This window comes from Corvus cornix, chromosome 28 (assembly GCF_000738735.6).
Source record: "Corvus cornix cornix isolate S_Up_H32 chromosome 28, ASM73873v5, whole genome shotgun sequence".
Lineage (NCBI taxonomy): Eukaryota > Metazoa > Chordata > Aves > Passeriformes > Corvidae > Corvus > Corvus cornix.
The window spans coordinates 3,137,470-3,155,757 of record NC_046356.1 but is presented as its reverse complement, the minus strand read 5'-3'; the positions used below and the strand labels follow the sequence as shown (position 1 = coordinate 3,155,757).

Here is an 18,288-nt window from a genome sequence, read left to right as displayed (position 1 = left end):
AACTGCCACTTGTGAGCTTGGCCATGACCCTGACCTTTCCTGCTGTCGTTTGGCTGAGCGGTGCACGTGCATCTGTGGAATGTGTGAAAGGGTTAAGTGGTGCTCACGTCAAAGCTCCTAGCAAAGGCAAATCTCGTTTAATTTTCAGTTCTGTTCTTGGTTTTGCAGCAACATGAAGTTTTATTGCCCAATGGGCAGCGAGCTGGGTTCCTCATCGGGGATGGTGCCGGAGTCGGAAAGGGCAGGACCGTTGCGGGCATCATCTTTGAAAATTATCTTAAAGGGAGGAAAAAAGCTCTGTGGTAAGTTGTTGGGGCTTTTTTTCCCTCTTTTCCCGTAAGACCTTGGAGTTAGTTTGGATCTAGAAGTAAGGAATTCCTTAGTGCTGATGTTGGCTTTAGAGTTGAGTCATGCTGTGGCCTTGGGTAAGTCATTTCCACCTCTTAGTGCCTGACTGCTGCCTGTGAAGTGGGAATATTCCCCCTGCAGCAGGGATGGAGAATGAGTCACTGTGAAATAGCAGGTTTCGTGCTCCTTGGGGCGAGTTGTCGAGCCTGGCCCCTGCTCTCTCTGGAGTCGTGGAGGGTTGTTCCTGGGCTTCCCGAGTGCAGACCCAGGAATATGGGGCTTTGCTGCAGATCACAGCCTGTGCCGAGGGGCAGACGGGCTGTCGGATCTCACACTGGGGTCCGTGGGCAGTGGGAGATGTGACAGCTCTGCACAGCTCCTCCTGCTTTAGTCAGAGCTGTTAATCACCAGAGCTGTTAATCACCGTGTGCCCTGACTCCCCGGGGACATACCCAGCCCAGACTCCCCGGGGACATACCTAGCCCCAGCTGCTGGGGGAGATAACCAGCCCCAGGAGGAGATAACCACCCCACACCTCCTTTGCAGGTTCAGCGTCTCCAACGATCTCAAGTACGATGCTGAGAGAGACCTGAAGGACATCGAGGCCTCCCACATTCCTGTGCATGCTCTGAACAAGGTAGGAGAGGAGCTGCACTGCTGCTCTGTGAAATCAGCCCCCGGGAGCAGTTGGAGGCTCTGGCTGAGCACGTGGAGCAGCCTCTGCCTGTGCAGGATGAGGCTCAGGCAGCAGCAGAGCCTCTGTTCCCTCCTCCCAGCCAGCTCTTCCCACTCGGGGCTCCAGCTATTTTTATCATGGAGCTGCACAGGGAGCACAGAGCTGTTCCCTGCTGGGAGTGGGAAGTGTCTGCAGACAAGTGCAAGTACAGCAGAGCTGGAACCTTCCTCACCATTCCTGAGGAATCCTGTGGAGAGAACAGCTCTGTGAGATGTGCTCTGCTCTCCTGAGCCAGCCTTTCCCAGTGCTGGTTCATGGAATCACTTCTCAGAGCTGCAGTGAGCACAGAAATGCACAGACTGGTGTCTGTCGTGGCCTGTGGTTGAGTCTCTGTCCAGTGTCTCCCAGTTCACTTAAATCCTCTCCTCTGGTTTTAATGGTATTAAATAACCAGCTCTTACAAACTCCATAGAAACCACAGGTGTTTGACACCTCTGAGTGTGCTCCACTAAGAGATTGAAAGGGATTTTGTTTTCAGCCCCAAAAGACTTTGAATGGAACTTTCTTCATCTCGGGACCAGGGTTTTCCCCCTACCTTCTATTTCGTTACATGTAGGATCCATTGCAGTGAGACAGACAACAATCTCACTTAGTCACAGAGAAAATGATTTTCTAGAAGGAATTAAAACAGACAGGAAGGGTCAAAGCAATGAAAGACTCTAAACTGTTGCTTAAAAAAAAGGAAGCACTCTTTATTGCCAGAAAATCGATGTCCCCGCGCGGTCCACGCAGTTCACTGCATGCATCCAGATGTGCTGACACATTGGCTGTGGCACTTCTCCAGGCATTTACAGTCCCTGTCATCACTGTGTCTCTGTGCCAAACACAAATGCTGAAGACATCAGCTACCAACAGCTTTTTGCCTGTTCTGAGCTCAGACTGGGATTTGTTCTCAGAGCGGGAATGTGTGTCCGGCACTCAGCAGCACGGAATGTGGGCAGGGGTGGGTGTGACATGCTGGGGACAGCAATCACAGTGTGTGTGTGCTCCTGCTCTTCGGCCTGCAGATTAAATATGGTGACACAGCTACCTCAGAAGGAGTCCTCTTTGCCACCTACTCGGCGCTGATCGGCGAAAGCCAAGCGGGGGGACAGCACAGGACGCGCTTGAAACAGATTTTGGAGTGGTGCAGGGAAAACTTTGAGGGAGTTGTATCCTTAAAAAAAAAAACCAACAGCCAAAAACTGGAGAGAGAGAGGAACTGCTGCTTGTGATTGTGCTTCAGCAGGGAACAAAGAGCTTGGGGCCATGTGAAGTCATGGGGAGCAGCTGTGGGAGCAGCCCAGTGCCTTCAGGAGACACGAATCCCCCACACTCTGATCTCCTCCTCCTCCCAGGATGCAGTTAAGGGGAGGAGGGGAAGAAGCAGCTGGGATTAACCTTTTCAGCATTCCTCTCCCGAAGTATCACAAGACAAGACACACCTTGGAGGTGAAGGGAGAGGGAGGGGTGGATGGCTTTGGGTCTGAAGAGCACAGGGCCGGGCAAACCCAGCAGATTCCATGTGTGGGCCATGAGTCAGTCCTGTTGATACTGGGATAGGTTGTTCAGTTGGTTGGAGGAGACTGGGCTGTATTTTCTGTCTGCTCCCATCCTCAGGGTGAAACTAGATCCTTTCTCCTTAACTGACACTGCCCTCCAGATTGTGTTTGATGAATGCCACAAAGCCAAAAACGCCAGCTCTACCAAAATGGGCAAAGCAGTGCTGGACCTGCAGAACAAGCTGCCTCGAGCAAGGGTTGTCTATGCCAGTGCCACAGGTGAGCTGTTCTGCCCACGGGGTGGGCGTGAGAGCGGCAGAGGTCCCCTCTGACCTGAAGGGGCACCCTGAGGTGTGAGTGTGTGTGAGATCCTGTAAGGAGAGGCCAGTGGTGCTGCAGGGCTAGAGAGGAGCTCAGTGTGCCCCATCACTGATGTTACTTGCAACTTTTTGGCAAGGTCAGATTAATTTCTCTCCAGTTTATGTTGTTCCTGGCTGTTCCAGCTGCTTGGTGATGTTTACCCGCTGTATGTAGGGAGGTCAATGTTTGGAAAGGTTTCTAAAGGCACAATGCAAATTACAACCTCTTCAGAGTTCTCTTCACTTGAGTCACAACTATTCCCAGCTGCTGTGGGTTTGCTGACAGTATCTTCTGTCCCAACAGGTGCCTCAGAGCCAAAAAACATGATTTACATGAGCCGCCTGGGGATCTGGGGGGAGGGAACCCCGTTCCGAGCCTTTGACGAGTTCCTGCACGCAATTGAGAAGAGGTGAGTCCTGTCCAGCCCTGGGCAGGTGGGGGCCTTGTGTGGGAAATGGTGCAGTGCCCGAGGATGGTGTGGGCAGCATGAGCCAGGGGAGGGGCCGGTTCTGGAAAGGCACCTGCCTGATGCTGCCCCAGGGCAGAGGGAGGGTCCCATAGCTGGGGTTCATAGCTGGGGTTCATAGCTGGGGTTCAAAGCTGGGGTTCTTGACTGGGTTTCACAGCTGCGACTCCAAGCTGGGTCCCACAACTGTTGTCCTCTCCCAGGGGAGTCGGCGCGATGGAGATTGTGGCCATGGACATGAAGGTCAGTGGGATGTACATTGCTCGGCAGCTCAGCTTCACTGGAGTGACCTTCAGGATCGAGGAGATCCCTCTGGACGAGCAGTACAAGGCTGTCTACGACAAGGCAGCCAAGCTGGTGAGCTGGGCCTCTTGTAGTGGGAGGCTGAGGTCTGACCATGCTTTGGGCACTGCTGCTGGTATGTGGGAGGGTGTGAGGCCCCAAAATGTGGCCATGACCTCAAACGTAAGAAGGAAAAGAGGTACACAATGCTCAGCTGATGTAGTAAAAAAACTTAGACGTTTTTGCTTCTTTTTGAAAGTTCTACATTTGCAAACCAGAGCTGCGTCGTGCTGATGGAGAGGATGACCAGTGTTCATCCAGCTCAGTGCACACTGATTCTAAATCAGATTATCAACCCTCAGACTGTTCTGATCACCTCCTGCATGGCAGGAATGACAATGGAAATTCTATTAACTCATTCTTCTTGGTATTATCTGCAGTGGGCAGAGGCCTTGATGGTGTTCCAGCAGGCAGCCGACTGGATCGGGCTGGAGTCTCGGAAATCGCTGTGGGGTCAGTTCTGGTCGGCTCACCAGCGCTTCTTCAAGTACCTCTGCATCGCCGCCAAGGTGCGGCGGCTCGTGGAGCTGGCCCAGGAGGAGCTGGCCAGGGACAAGGTACGGGAGCAGCACCCACCAGCCTGACCTGGGGTTTTGTGTAGTCTGCAACCAAAGGGAGTTAATTATTGCTCGGCTTGGCAGCCAGTCCAAACCACTTTAAGACTGAATTTCTCTCCAGAGTGAAGTGCAGTGTCTGGGTTTCTGAGAATATTCCTGGTGAATGATGCTGGGGAGTTCAGGTGGTCTCATCTCCTCAGGTGTTGTCTGCTGTTTGTGTGGGCAGGCTGGGCTGGGAGGGGGTTCTGGGTCATGTTCAAGCTGGAAGTGTTCAAGGCCATGTTGGATGGGGCTTGGAGCAACCTGGTCTAGTGGAAGGTGTCCCTGCCTGTTGCAGGGATTTGAAACGAGATGAACTTTAAGGTCCTTCCAACCCAAACTGGTCTGTGACTGTACGGTTCTAGAAGAGGTACCAAACCCTCCACCTCAAGTACAGCTCTGTCCTTTCTTCCATCTGGGTGCACCTTGGAAATTTTAGGAAGAAACTTCCTAGCACAGTCAGTGAGGTTCTGTGCTCAGAGTCCCCCTCTGTGGGGTCAGCACAGGGGGGTGTTGGATGCTGAAAGATTTGAGAGATGGTTCTTCCTCAGGAGCCCTGCTACGGGCCTGGCACGGATTTACCTGGGACAGGGGCCAAGGGGAGGTACCTGGGCCTGGGAAATGCCTCGAGCCTGTGGCAGTGCTCTGACACCTCACTGTGCCATCCCTCGTGTCCCTGCAGTGCATCGTCATCGGCCTGCAGTCCACGGGGGAGGCTCGCACCAGGGAGGTTCTGGACGAGAATGATGGGCACCTCAACTGCTTTGTCTCTGCTGCAGAGTGAGTTAAAAATCCTTGTTTTCCTTTGTGGGATGTGTGGGAGGCCGGAGGGGCAGGAGGAAAGCTCTGCCCTGGGGCACGGAGCACTGGCCAGGTCGTAAAAATTAGTTTGATGTCACCTCCCCCTGTACCATGGAGGGGATGCTCAGGTGGGTTCCTGAGGCACTGTATCCTCAGTGGGACTGCATGAGCTACATCCTGGATTTTGAAGTCTCCCGTGGACTTACAGGAAGAGCCTGATCCTACTGTCTACACACATAAAAGAATTGGCAGAAGGAGAGCCAGAACTGTAGCTCAGAGGTAGTTTGTGTGATCTGGCTCTGGAAAACAGGCTTTTGACATAGAAGAAATGAGCACGATAATTTCCTGTGGTGGCAGAGGCTGGGATGATGCTGTGGGGTGGCATCAGTGCAGCAGGGGGAGGGAGGAGTGTTCTGAGGAGTTTAGATCCACCAGAGTTGGCTTTTAAGTCATGTACGAGGCAGGATCAGTGTCCTGGCTGTGTGGCTGCTGTTCCCAGCTAACAGGAGAGCTGCCTGTGTCAGGAGTGAGCCAGCAGCAGGACTTGTGCTGCCTGTTCAGCAGAGAGTGAGGCTCTGCTCCCTTTCCTTCCTGCAGCTTCCAAAACCCCAGCCTGTCCCTGAATGTGGCTGTTCCTGCATGACAGGGGACAGAAACGTGGGACGTGGGTTGGGTTTCCTCTGTTTTGCAGAGCTGTTTTCTTCTAAGTGACTTTTGCTGCAGGTGGGAGCAGTGAGAGATGCCCGAGGCAGCGGGAGGCCAGGTTAGGCCAAGCTTTCCTCCCGCTTTGGTGGGGGTTTGGGTTGATCTGTGTCACTCCTCTGCCTCCAGCCCATTCCTGAAAACCAAATGCAGTTTGGTGACAGCTCACAGGGCGGGTCTGGCAGCTCCTTGGGTGATTTGGCCCTGTGGATTGGTTTCCTTGTCACAGAACTCAAGTCCAGGGGACAGCGTGGTCCCTGGCTGAGCAGTGCAGGAGGAGAGGTCTGTCAGGGGTCCCACTCTGTGTGACTGTCCCTGCTCCCAGGGGCAGGAGCTCTGTGTTCCCTGTCTCCTGGCATCTGCTCAGCCTCCAAATGTGTGTCCTGGTGTTCCAGCACTTCAGGGGATTTCTGGAGGGGAGTGTGCTGGGAAGGAGCAGTTTAAAGATGCCGAGAAATGGGGTTAAAAATAAACATGGTCCTGTGAGTGAATTCCAGCCCAGGGCTCTGTTTTCAGGGAGATGGGGAGGGCAAGTACGGGAAATGAGTGGAATTTCACAGCCGGGAGGCTCTGGAGTGAGTGGTCATTGGGTCACTCCCAATGGGGGGGGACAGAGGACAAGGGGTCATTCCTGGTGTCACATAACTGCAGTCACAGAGCTCCGTCCTTCTGGGGAGCAGTGTGGTCGCTGTCCCCTTCAGCCCCTCACACCAAGGGTCCTGGAGCTCCCTCCCCAATTCCCAAGTCTCCCTTTTCTCTCCCGGAGGAGTCATCATGTCCATCCGCTCACCTGTTGCTTGCAACATTTGGTTTTGGGGTTTTTTCTTGGTTTTTTTTTTTAAGCAGAGCTCAGTCAGCACCACCCCATTGCCCTGGGGGTTCATCCACACAGTCAGCATTTAAACATTTGCTCTTTGATTTGCAGAACAGCGCACGGAAACCTTTGGTTTTCACCTTTTCTGACTTTTTTTTCCTTCCATTCACTTGGAACCACTACAGATCCATGTTCTGTCCCCTGGTTTTGTGGGAAGCAGGCCCACGGCCAGGGAGTTGGAGGACTTTGGTGGAGCATGTTTGTTGGATGGCCTGACAGTGGTCTGTGCTCTCAGGGCATGGAGAGGGGCTGGGACACTGGGACTTACTGGATTTTTGGTGTAACAGCTTCCCAATGCAGTGTTTCCCATTCAAAACTCCCTCTTGGTTGCGATATAAAGGTCCTGCAGCTCCAGGAGCCACCTTGTACCAAGGGCTGGCTGAGCCCAAGCTGGTGGCCACGGATGGGGTGGATTGACCTCTCTTCCATGCACTGTGGGGCTATCCCAAACACACCTTGGTACGTGATAACCAGCACGTGTTGCTGGTAGCTGGAATAAATTTTGCATCTTACTTTCAGAGGCGTCTTTCTATCACTAATTCAGAAGCACTTTCCTTCAACCAAAAGAAAGAGAGAAAAAGGAACTGGCATTAAAAGAAAACGTAAGAGCTCCCTCACTCCCAGCCCAGCCCAGCCCCTGCCTCCTGCCCTGCTGCTCCCCCCACAGCCACTCAGCTTCTCTGCCTTTTGCCCTTCTCCCCACTTCATGCTTTTTGCTGCTCTCCCCGGTTTTGGTTTGCCCTCCTGCACATCTCCCATTGCTCCCTCATCCAGAGGACGGCAGCTCTGGGTCATCCCCCCTTTTCCTCCCTCTGCCCCACTGCCCTTGCCCTGCCCCCCCCTTCCCCTCGACCCACACTGGGGGCAGATGGCACAAGGCCTGGCTGGTGTCTCCAGCAACCTCCACAACCCCTTACTCAGAGCATGGCAGGTGCCCTGAGGAAAAAAAAAATAACTTCCCTGCCAAATTATTTGTTGTGGCTGCGGGTAAGAAGAGTTTGGGGATTTCTCCTCCAGTGGGATGTGGAAGCAGCACTGGCAGGTTGTGGTGCAGCCTGTGTGAGCTGATCCATGAACCCTCTCATGCAGCGGGGGCACGTGGTGGTGTGCCTGCAAGCAGTGTCCCAAAACACCAGTACCTTCCTGTGTCCTGCACACTCCTCTGGAGGCAATCCCATGGGATTCCTTCCCGGAGGAGCTGGCACTGCTTAGAGCCAGCCATGCGCCCATCCTGACATGTGCAGCCAACTTCAGCCCTGCTCAGGAGTGCCTTGTTCTTCCTTTCTCTCTCTTCCTTTCTCTTTCCCGCTCTCCCTCCCTCCCTAACTGCCACCCCCACCCCAGAGGCTCTGTCTTTCTGAGGTCAGACTGTCGTTTGGGGCAGGCTCAGCTCTTTTGGGATTCCTTCTCCTCCTCTCTCTGAGCTGGCCCTCTCTGTCCTGCACTGGTATCCCGCCGGAGCCGGTGCCGTGACCCCGCTCACTCTCTGGTGCAGGACGGCCGAGGGGCCGCTGCCCCAAGGCTCTGCGGGGCCCGTGTGACCAAGGGGTGGTCATCAAGATCAGCGATGACAGCAGCACCGACTCCGACATGGGGCTGGACAGCGACCTCACCTCCTCCCCGGAGTCCCTGTTAGAGACAGACGATGTCATCTTCGTGGATCACACGTTCGGCGGCTGCACTGGCGAGGACAGGGGTGAGTGGGGCAGTGACACGGGGACAGCTGGGGAGGGGGGACTGGGTCCTGCAGGGACCGCTTCAGGCTTGGGACAGCCCTGTGATCTTGGCTGGATTTTGTCCTGGTGGTCACACTCTGGCTTGTGAGGTGGATCCACATTCACCCACTGTGATCGGCGAGCAGGAGGGATCTGCCCTGTGTGTGCTCCTTCCCCCAGCAGAAAGGGAAAGCCCAGAGGGAATTCACTCCATGCTCAGCGTTTACTGCAGGTCATAGTGCTTTTGTCCAGCAACAGTGCCCCCAAAAACCCTCTGGGACAACTTTTTCCCCCTCTCTGATGTCCAGTGTCCAGGTTACTCTAAACCTTTGCCTTTTACATCGCAGGTAGTTTCCATATGCTGCCTTCCCAGAAAGAGCTGCACGGCCTGAGGGAGCTAAAGGTCGAAAAGATGAAGCAGGACCTCCTAGCAAAAGTGAAAGCACTGGGCAAAGAGCTACCTCTCAACACCTTGGATGAACTGATTGATTACTTTGGGGGCCCGGAGAACGTGGCCGAGGTACTTCCCACAGTCGGTGTATCTTGGTGGCACTGGGTGAAAGGGAAAGGGGCCAGTGAAAAATCACAGAATCATGGAGTGGTTTGGGTGGGAAGGGACCTTAAAGATTATCTTGTTCCACCCCTCTGCCCTGGGCAGGGACACCTTCCACTCTCCCAGGTTGCTCCAAGCCCCGTCCAACCTGGCCTTGGACACTTCCAGGGATGGGGCAACCTGGGCCCACACAGGGAAAAATTTCTTCTAGTAAAAAAAAAGCAGGTTCCTGCTGGCAGAGGGTTTCCTCTCCCTGGCAATGTGAAAAAGCTGTTGGGAATTGACTGGATAGCCTTGCTGGGCCATGTGGGTCCCCAGCCTGTAGCAGCCCCTCTCCTGTGTGCAGATGACGGGCCGGAAGGGACGGGTGGTTCGCAGGCCCGACGGCTCCGTCGTGTTTGAGTCCCGCGCCGAGCAAGGGCTCTCCATAGACCACGTCAACCTGAAGGAGAAGGAGCGTTTCATGCAGGGGGAAAAGGTGAGCTGGGGTCGAGCTCCAAAAACCTGCATGGGACTGAGTGTGCTGAGAGGGGGAGGGAAGGGAGGGTGTCTGTGCTGCCCTGTGCCCTGCCAGCCTCAGGCCAGCAGCTCTCTGTGGGTTTGACCTGCTGGAAGGTGACAAAGCTTCCCAGGTCCCTTTGTTGGCTGGGGCTGCTGCAGTGTCTGGGGCTGTTTCTTGAAGCTGTTTAACACATGTCCAGGAACCTCACTCTCTTCTCACTCGGCTCTCCCGTAGCTTGTAGCGATAATCTCGGAGGCTTCCAGCTCAGGGATCTCCCTCCAAGCTGACAGACGGGTGAAGAACCAGAAGCGCCGGGTGCACATGACCCTGGAGCTGCCCTGGAGCGCAGACCGGGCCATCCAGCAGTTCGGTGAGGGCTGGGTATCCCTGGGCACTGTCACCTCCCCTGAGCATGGGCCAGGCTGTGGGATGGGCCCTGGGAGGGTCTGGTGTGGTGGCAACCCAAGGTGCATTTAGGAGATGACTTTGTGGGGAAGAGAGCAGAGACACAGTCACTGGTGCTGCTGAGACTTGGCAGAGCTGGGTTTATAGCCCTGAGCTCTGGGGCAGAGGATGGACTCCCCAGGGTGAGCAAGATGGGCATTATGTGGCTTTTCTGGTTACGTTCCCATTCCAGACAGGCCATCCCAACCTCCTGTTCCATCCCTGTTCCCGTGTTCCCATAGGCCGAACGCACCGATCCAACCAGGTCTCTGCTCCCGAGTACGTGTTCCTCATCTCAGAGCTGGCGGGGGAGAGGAGGTTTGCATCCATCGTGGCAAAACGCCTGGAGAGCCTGGTGAGTGCCCACAGCAAAGATCAGCTGTGATCCCAACAGGGCTCTGATTCCCTCTGAGGAGATTCTGGGTCAGAGCTCCCACCAGCATGGCCACTGTAACTGGGAGGGTTGTGTCACCCCTGGCTGAGGCACTGCAGTTGTGGAATGCAGAAGGCTCTCAGCATCCTGGGATTTGGGAAAGGAAATGAGGAAGAATACGTAACCAAGGCGTTGGGAGGAATTTCAGGGAAGCAAGAACCCACTTCAAGATGCTGGAATTCCCCACTATTACTGGAGCATACACCCATATTATTCCCAAAAAGCTGATGAAATAATTAATGGAATAATTAGTTTGCCTCTGTTTCATTTTCTTCACTTCTGATAAATCCCCAAATCCTGTGGTGAAGTTTCAGTATTCCAGAGGAACACTGCCTCCCCATGGCACATTCCCGGACATGCTTTTGGCCATCCTTCCCTGGTGTTTTGCAACAGCTCAGAGTAAGAACCTTTTGCTTCATCTGCCTTCCCAGGGTGCCTTAACTCACGGGGACCGACGGGCCACCGAGTCCCGGGACCTCAGCAAGTACAACTTCGAGAACAAGGTGACAGGACCGGGCCGGCGCAGCGCAGCGCAGCTGAGAGGGGGTTGGAGGAACTGGGAGAAGGAGCTGGAGCCAGAGGCAGAGGCAGAGCCAGGAGGATCATTGCTGGCATCTGCAGGCAGGGCCCAGCCTAGCACCCAGCTCCTGCCTCCCAGCTTTAGCTCCCAGCTCCTGCGAGCTCGGAGTCATGGTCAGACTGAGGACTCTGCTCCCACCGGGAGCTGGGAAGGGGAAGCTGGGAAGGGCATTCGGTCCCCTGCCCCCAGGGAGGGGCCTGTACTCCGTTCCCCTGGGGACATGGGGGGCACCCATGCAGCTTCCCTCTTGCCTTGTCTGTGTTCCTGGGCTGACAGCGTTCTCTGTAGTGCTCAGCAGTGTGCGACACCCTCAGCTGTGTGTGTGACATCCTCAGCAGCATGTCACCTTCATCAGTGTCACCCTCAGCAGTGTGTGACACCTTCAGCTGTGTGTGACACCCTCAGCAGCATGTCACCTTCATCACTGTCACCCTCAGCAGTGTGTGACATCCTCAGCAGCATGTCACCTTCATCACTGTCACCCTCAGCAGTGTGTGACACCCTCAGCTGTGTGTGTGACACCCTCAGCAGCATGTCACCTTCATCACTGTCACCCTCAGCAGTGTGTGACACCCTCAGCCCCCAGCTCAGCTGTCCATGTCAGTTCCTCCCGTGTGTGACTCTGGTCTCCTCCCGCAGTACGGGGCCAAAGCCCTGGACAGGGTCCTGTCCACGATCCTCAGCCACACGGAGAACAGGGTTCCTGTGCCCAGGAGCTATGAGAGAGGGGAGGATGCCTTTTTCCGTGGTAAGGACATTACCAGTGGTAAGAACATTACCAGCTCCAGGGTTTCTGCTGGGTGGGTTGGTCTCAGGTTTGGGATGCTGGAAGAACCGAGCAGGAGGTCAGAGGGAGAAAACAGAGAGGGGAAAGTGCCACTGGCTTACGCTGCCAGGTCACCCTGCCAGGCATGGGGAGGAGCTGAGTTCTTGGAGGGGAAGCAGTCCTGCAGTAATGCTGATGGGAGGCTTAGCCCCAAAATGCAAAAGATGTCTTCTGCCATTCCAGAAATGAAGCAAGGGCTCATCTCGGTGGGGATCTGCTGCAGCCAGATGAAGTACGGCACAGTCTCTGTGGAGAAGGGTACGTGTGGAGCTGCTCCTGCCCCAGGCAGGGGACAGATGGAAGAGACAGGGGTGTCCTGGCTCACCCAACCTCACGGAGTTTGCTGGGTGCCTGGGCAGGATGTTTGCCTTGAGGGGAAGGTGCTGTGGGAGCAGCCTGTGCTGCAGATCCCGTGGCCCCACAGGAACAGCCCTTGGACTGGGCTGCTGTCAGAAGGGACATGGTGGGGCTGCTTGTGGGGCTCTTTGGGAGGGGGCTGGTGGGTTCCATGTCCAGCTGTGCCATGTTCCCTGACCCACTGTGCTCTTGCAGACTGCTCCATCACCAAATTCCTGAACCGCATCCTGGGCCTGGAGGTGGACAAGCAGAACATGCTCTTCCAGTATTTTTCCGACACTTTTGACTACCTGATTGAGAAGGACAAGAAGGAGGGCAAATACGACATGGGCATCCTTGGTATGGAGAAGGAGGGGTGGCCACAGCTCTGCCTCCTGCACCCCTGGGGTTCCTGTTCCTCCCAGTGCAGTGTCCCCACCCAGCACAGATCCTGAGACCCAAGGAGGTGTTTTTGGGAGGATGTTCCTTACAACAGACTTTTCTCCTTCCACAGATTTAGCCCCAGGAGTGGATGAGATCTACGAGGAGAGCAAGGAGGTTTTCCTGACCCCAGGGCACCCGCAGGACGGGCAGGTCGTGTTCTACAAGGTGGGCACCTGTCTCTGCCTGGTTCTAGGCTGTGCTGAGGGGGAATTTGTGAGGCAGACACCGAGGCACTCATCCTGCCCCTGGAGTTACAAATCCCTCTGTGTGTCCCTGTTCAGATCAGCGTTGACAGAGGCTTAAAGTGGGAGGAAGCCTATGAGAAGTCGCTCAAACTGACAGGAGCCTTTGATGGATTCTACCTCTCCTACAAGGTACGTCCCTGGGCTCTGCCAGGGTAGCACCTCAGCTCAGGGGTGATTCCAGCAGGAAATCTGCCATGGTTGTACGAGTGAAATGCCTCCAAGGACCTCCATCCTTGAAGGAAGGGGTTAGTTTAGAGAAATCTGGGGAGGGAGGCTGTGCCTGTGACCATCAGCTGTACCCCTCAGGTGCGAGGCAGCAAATACACCTGTCTGCTGGCAGAGCAGAGCCGTGGGAAGAACTTCATCCTCTACAAGCCAAATATTGGGAAGCAAAGCCAGCCTGAGAGCCTGGACAGTCTGCAGAAGAAATACCGGCGGGTAGGTGGGACCTGCACCCCCCAGTATGGGGGCTGGGGGAGGTTGGAAGGGCATTCACTGTCACCCTGTCACAGCTCCTCATGGCTCTGCTGTAGATGGGCAGGGATGGTGGTAGCACCAGGTGTCCTGACTCCCACCCCTGGATTTCACATTTTCTGCATCCTGGACAGTGGAAAATTCCTAATGTTGAGTGTTGTGCTGCAGGTGCTGCCCGAGGAAGCCAAGGAGCACTGGGAGAGCAGCTACCACTTCTCCTTGAAGAACTGTAACCACGCCGTGTGGTAAGGCAGCTGCAGCCCCAGCCTGCCACACAATCCCAGGATGGTTTGGGTTGGAAGGGACCCTAGATGAAGCCCATCCAGCTCCATGGCAGGGATGTGCAGGGACACCTTCCATTAGGCCAGGTTGCTCCATTCAGCCTGGTCTTGAACACTTCCAGGGATGAGGCAGTCACAGCTTCTCTGGACAACCTGTGCCAGGCCCTCCCCACCTTCACAGGGAGGAATTCCTTCCCAATATCCAATTTAAATCTCCCCTCTTTCAGCTTAAAGCCATTAAGCCACGTCCTCCCTCCCCAGGCACAGCCCAGACCCCAGGGATCCCTGCCTGTGACAGTGGGGGAGGCTGTGGGGAAGTGGATCCTACACAGCTCCAGGAACCTGTGCTAATTGCCGAGGTTTTCTCCCATGGTCCCCACAGGAACAAGAGCTGCAAGCTGATCCAGGAGGGGAAGGAATGCTTCCAGGGCATGCGCCTGAGGCACTATTACATGCTGTGCGGGGCCCTGCTGCGCGTGTGGAGCAGGATCGCCGGCGTCATGGCAGACATCACCAGCAGCAGCTACCTGCAGATCGTCCGCCTTAAAACCAAGGAGAAGAAGAAACAAGTCGGTGGGTGAAGTGCTGGGAAGGGAAGGGGGGGCAGGAGGAAGGGGTCCAGCTGCCCAGCATCAAGATTCCCTTCCTGAAAGGGATGTGTTCCAGCCTGGAAGCACCCACTGCTGAGGTGACCCCATGGGAAGGAGGGGAGCTCGTGGTGGGGCAGAGGGGGTGAGCCAGGCCCATCATCCTCCTGAACACCCCCAGTGCTGCTGCCCTTCCCTCTGTCCCCACAGTGCCCCCCCTCCAGAGTGCTGTGGGGATGTTATGAATGGAGAGGGGAGAGCTTAGACAAGTCCCTGCCTTTGACAGGCTTCTGGCAGTAGCCAGCAGCTTTATTGAGGCGGCCAGCACCCCAAAACCCGCTCTCACTCACACGTTCTTAATAATGACCAATCAGGCCATTAATTATTTATTTGAATAGGCCAAGGAGAACAGACATAAGACTTAAACAGATTTACTTACTACACAGGATAAGCAGAGGAAACACTACTAGTAAAGATAAAGGTACCTATGTTACAGCTAGCGAAGAAGTAGTGTAAATTAGGAGTCAGTGTCACCAATGAATGATAGCAGTGTGCAGAGAATCTCCTTAATTTCTCTCAATCCTCTGGGGAAGTAACTCGATGCCAATGTCTTGGTCATTGAGGAGAACTCTTCACACACTCAGTGTATAAGAGATTTCTGATTTCATGAAAATCATAGTGGTCTTTTGTAGTTGTAAAAATGCTTGTGTTCTGCAGTCACTAATTTTCCTTTCTCACACCAAGATAAAAGGCTTATTGCTGGCTAAGGGGGTTTTCAACTGAGATAATTCATCACATGACAAATCATTCCAGTCTGACTTAGCCACATGTGACAGGGAGATAGTTTTGCTGTATCGCGGTGAAAGGTCCTGCTACAGGGAACTGATGTGTGTTCCTCCCCCAGGGATAAAGATCCCCGAGAGCTGCGTCCACAGGGTGCGGGAGGAGCTGAAGCAGATGGACGAAAATGTGAAGAGGAAGCACAGCCGGCTGCTCCAGGCCCAGGAGCAGAGCTCACCCTTCTCCCTGCCACTGCACATCCTGCCAGGGCCTGGGCTGCCCCTGCCCCGGCACTCCCTGTGCCAGAACGAGATCTTGGACTTGACCTACAGCCCTCCCAGCAACAGCATTCCTGATGTGATGTTGAACCCGGAGACCAGAGCGCTCTGCTTCTCCTCGGATCCCACCCTGCAGCCCCAGCAGCAGCAGCACAGATTGTCCTTTGGCTTTGGCCACGCTCCTGGCCTGGAGGGCAGCGCAGCCCCCGGCCCCTCGCTGCACGAGCCCCCTGCCCTGCCTCCCCCAGCCCCCCTGCAGCAGCCACAGGAGGATTTTCTCCAGCAAGACGGGAATATCAATTTTAGAGAGATCCTGGAGGACATGCTGAGGACGTTCAACGGGCCCTCCCAGGAGAACCTGCTCCCCCCGGAGCGCCAGAGCGTGATCCAGTTCAGTGGGCCCTTCCCGGACTTGAGTGCCAGCTGGGAATGCTGCCGTGGATCTGTGTCCTCTGGTGCAGAGGTGAGAGCTGAGGAGCCCTGACTTTTCTACTGGTTTGGACTGACCCTGCTCTGGTTTTGAGGGAAGAAAAAGCCTGTAGTTCCTTAAAGTGAATTTTATTTATATATAATATTCAGTCAGGCATGTACAGGTTTGTGTGGAACGTGCCCCGGGGGGAGCTGAGTGGGTCCCGCTGGGCCAAGGGGGCTCTGCTGGGTCGAGTCCTGCTCACAGGTCAGTGCCCAAGTGGGATTGAGGGGAGACCCCTCCTCTGCCCACCCCCTGCAGACTACTGAGTGTCCGAACCTTCTCCAGCCCTCCAGCCCAGCAGGGCCATGGCCAGGCTCCAGAATGACCTGCTGACCACATGCTGGTCAGTTAGGGAAGGGTGAGAGCCCAGCCCCCAGCTTGGGCTGCCCCAGCCCTGCTGTGGACCCTGAGGCTGTGCTGGCAGGCTGGGATGAAGGGAAAGGGAATGTCCCAGAGGAGCTGGGAGATGCTGAGCTCAGGAGTTCTCTGGCAGGGCTGAGCAGGTGCAGTGAGAGAGACAAAACTGCCTGTGCTGCCCTTCCCGGGAAGCAACCTTGGGCTGCCTGAGCTCCGTGGGAGTGGCCAGAGCTGGCTGCACCCTCACGGTGACAGAGCTGGAGTCTGTCAGAGCTCAGCCACGCCAGGACCAGCAGGATTCCCCAGAGCAGAAGGGACACGTGTCCCCTGTCCTGCACTTTAACCTCACCGGGTCGCCGTGACCAGACGTGCTTTGGCCAGTTTCCTGCTGTCACATGTTGTCCCTTCACCTGGACATCCCACTGGTCCTGCCACTGTCCTTGGCTGGGCCATGGACCCCGGTCCAGGGGTCTGGCTTTGGGTCAGGGCAGCCCAGCGTGGGTGTGCAGTGTCATTGTCACTGCTCAGGGTGTGCAGTGTCACTGTCACCACCCGGGATTTGCAGTTTGGCTGCTCCTGCTGTACCCTTGGATACCAAAGAACAAAGGCTGCTTTGCAAAGCACTGCCCCACCCCCTGCTGCCTCCTCCCCAGGACAGAGGGCATCCAGGCCTTTCCTAAAAGTGGCACCGGGATCATTTCAGGGAAAGGCCTGGGACCAACCCTGCCTGACCTGGCCCTTCCTCGGAGAGCCCCTGGGGAAGGAGGTCCCCTGTGCCCTGACAGGTCAGTCTTGAGGGGGCCAGAGCTTCACAGTGCCTGGTGCTGTCACCTCCTCCGGGCAGACACTGTCCCCACCATGTCCCTCCAGGGCTCAGGAACTGGCCCAGTGCCCTGTTTAGTGTTGGGAATTGCTCCGGCTGTGGCAGGAGCTGACCCCTGACACACCGAGGTCACAGACCTGCCCTGGTGCCACACAAGTGGGCTCAGTTTGAGGCTACTCTGGTCCCTGAATTTCGTTTTGGGGGCCTGTCCTTACCCCCTCTCCCCAGCTGGCACCGGCCTCTGAGCACCAGGCCCGGCTCAATCCCTGTGGTCGGGGGGCACATTTCACCTCTTTACCTCAAAGTGATCACCAAAGATGGGGGAGCTCCCTGTGCCTCCTCCCAAAGCCTTGCTGCTGCCCCGGGGGCTCCTGCTCTCCTCCAGCTCTGCTCCTCTCGACCCCAGCAGCCTCCCTCGGGCTCAGGCAGAGCCAGGCTCCCCCCTCTCCACACCCTCCCCTATTTAAAGCACTGCTTGCTTGGGGCTGAATTCTCAGCAATGAGGGTAAAGGACGCCGGGAAAACCCAGCTCAAAGAGGTTTAAACTCAGGAATAGCGAGGGGGAATTCCCTGCTGGGCACCCTCTGCTGTCACCGGAGCCTTACCTGGTGGCTTTGACCTTAACTTTAAAATATATGCAATCCTTCCTCCCTGGCCTCTGGAAAGACAGAGAGCACCTTCAAGGAATCCCTTCCCTGCCCCAATCCCATGTTTTGTCAGGGTTAATAATATGTAATGTTATCTTTTAACTAAATTATTCTGCAGTTGTCCTACTGATTGTATTTTTAATGAGTCCCTGTTTTCTTCCCTGACACCTTTGTGTTGGCACTTTTTAATCCGCTTGTCGTTTGCCTTTTGTTTCTATGTATATTTATAATTAAGTTGTACATATGTAAAGAGATTTTTTTTAGACTATGTGCCTTGGACTAATATTTCCTGAATTTTCTACTTGCCTCAGAAGGATAATTTTTCATTCTGCTCAGTAAAAATGGAACAGAAGCCACACGTGAGATTTCTGTAACTCCCAGTTCTGTCTCTCTCTGTCGGTCTGTCCAACCTGCCCCAGGAGCCCAGCTAGGACTTGGACCAGGAATCCCTGGGCCAGCATCCTGCTGGCAGCTGGACTTTGTATCTCCTGTGTCACCAACTCAGTGGCATTGAGGGCTGTTGTCCCAAGCCTCCCCCTCTCCCTGGGAGAAGCCACGGCTCGTGCAGAGGAGGATCCTGGCTGGATCCAGCCTGGGCACCGACCTTGGATGAGGCAGCTCCCTCGTGGCTTGGCTGGAAAAACACAGATAAAAGAGTCTCTGTTCCAGCGTGTTCCCCCAGCGGGAGCTGCCACAGCTCCGGGACATCTCATCCAGGCACTGCTGGCCTTGTTACCCCATGGGAGGTGGGATGGGGTGACACCCACTGAGGGATCCCTAAACGAGAGCGGGATCCTCCCGGCAT

General features: G+C 55.3%; 1 protein-coding gene across 5 annotated transcripts in view; it reads left to right on the top strand.

Annotated features, from left to right (window-relative positions):
- SBNO2 (strawberry notch homolog 2) overlaps positions 1–17,841 on the top strand; it is a 50,575-nt gene extending 32,734 nt beyond the window's left edge. For all 5 annotated transcript variants that reach the window (XM_039566447.1, XM_039566446.1, XM_010411582.3 and 2 more), the window contains 24 exons: positions 169–302; positions 895–985; positions 2,092–2,235; positions 2,727–2,844; positions 3,229–3,334; positions 3,595–3,748; positions 4,114–4,290; positions 5,012–5,109; positions 7,226–7,308; positions 8,202–8,402; positions 8,769–8,941; positions 9,321–9,452; positions 9,711–9,846; positions 10,163–10,275; positions 10,785–10,856; positions 11,573–11,681; positions 11,943–12,017; positions 12,312–12,455; positions 12,610–12,704; positions 12,821–12,913; positions 13,091–13,222; positions 13,427–13,503; positions 13,922–14,112; positions 15,031–17,841. In XM_039566447.1, the coding sequence (XP_039422381.1) occupies positions 169–302; positions 895–985; positions 2,092–2,235; positions 2,727–2,844; positions 3,229–3,334; positions 3,595–3,748; positions 4,114–4,290; positions 5,012–5,109; positions 7,226–7,308; positions 8,202–8,402; positions 8,769–8,941; positions 9,321–9,452; positions 9,711–9,846; positions 10,163–10,275; positions 10,785–10,856; positions 11,573–11,681; positions 11,943–12,017; positions 12,312–12,455; positions 12,610–12,704; positions 12,821–12,913; positions 13,091–13,222; positions 13,427–13,503; positions 13,922–14,112; positions 15,031–15,668 (3,486 nt within the window). In that variant the 3' untranslated portion in view covers positions 15,669–17,841. The remainder of the gene's footprint in view (positions 1–168; positions 303–894; positions 986–2,091; positions 2,236–2,726; positions 2,845–3,228; positions 3,335–3,594; positions 3,749–4,113; positions 4,291–5,011; positions 5,110–7,225; positions 7,309–8,201; positions 8,403–8,768; positions 8,942–9,320; positions 9,453–9,710; positions 9,847–10,162; positions 10,276–10,784; positions 10,857–11,572; positions 11,682–11,942; positions 12,018–12,311; positions 12,456–12,609; positions 12,705–12,820; positions 12,914–13,090; positions 13,223–13,426; positions 13,504–13,921; positions 14,113–15,030) is intronic.
- The last annotated feature ends 447 nt before the right edge of the window (positions 17,842–18,288 follow it).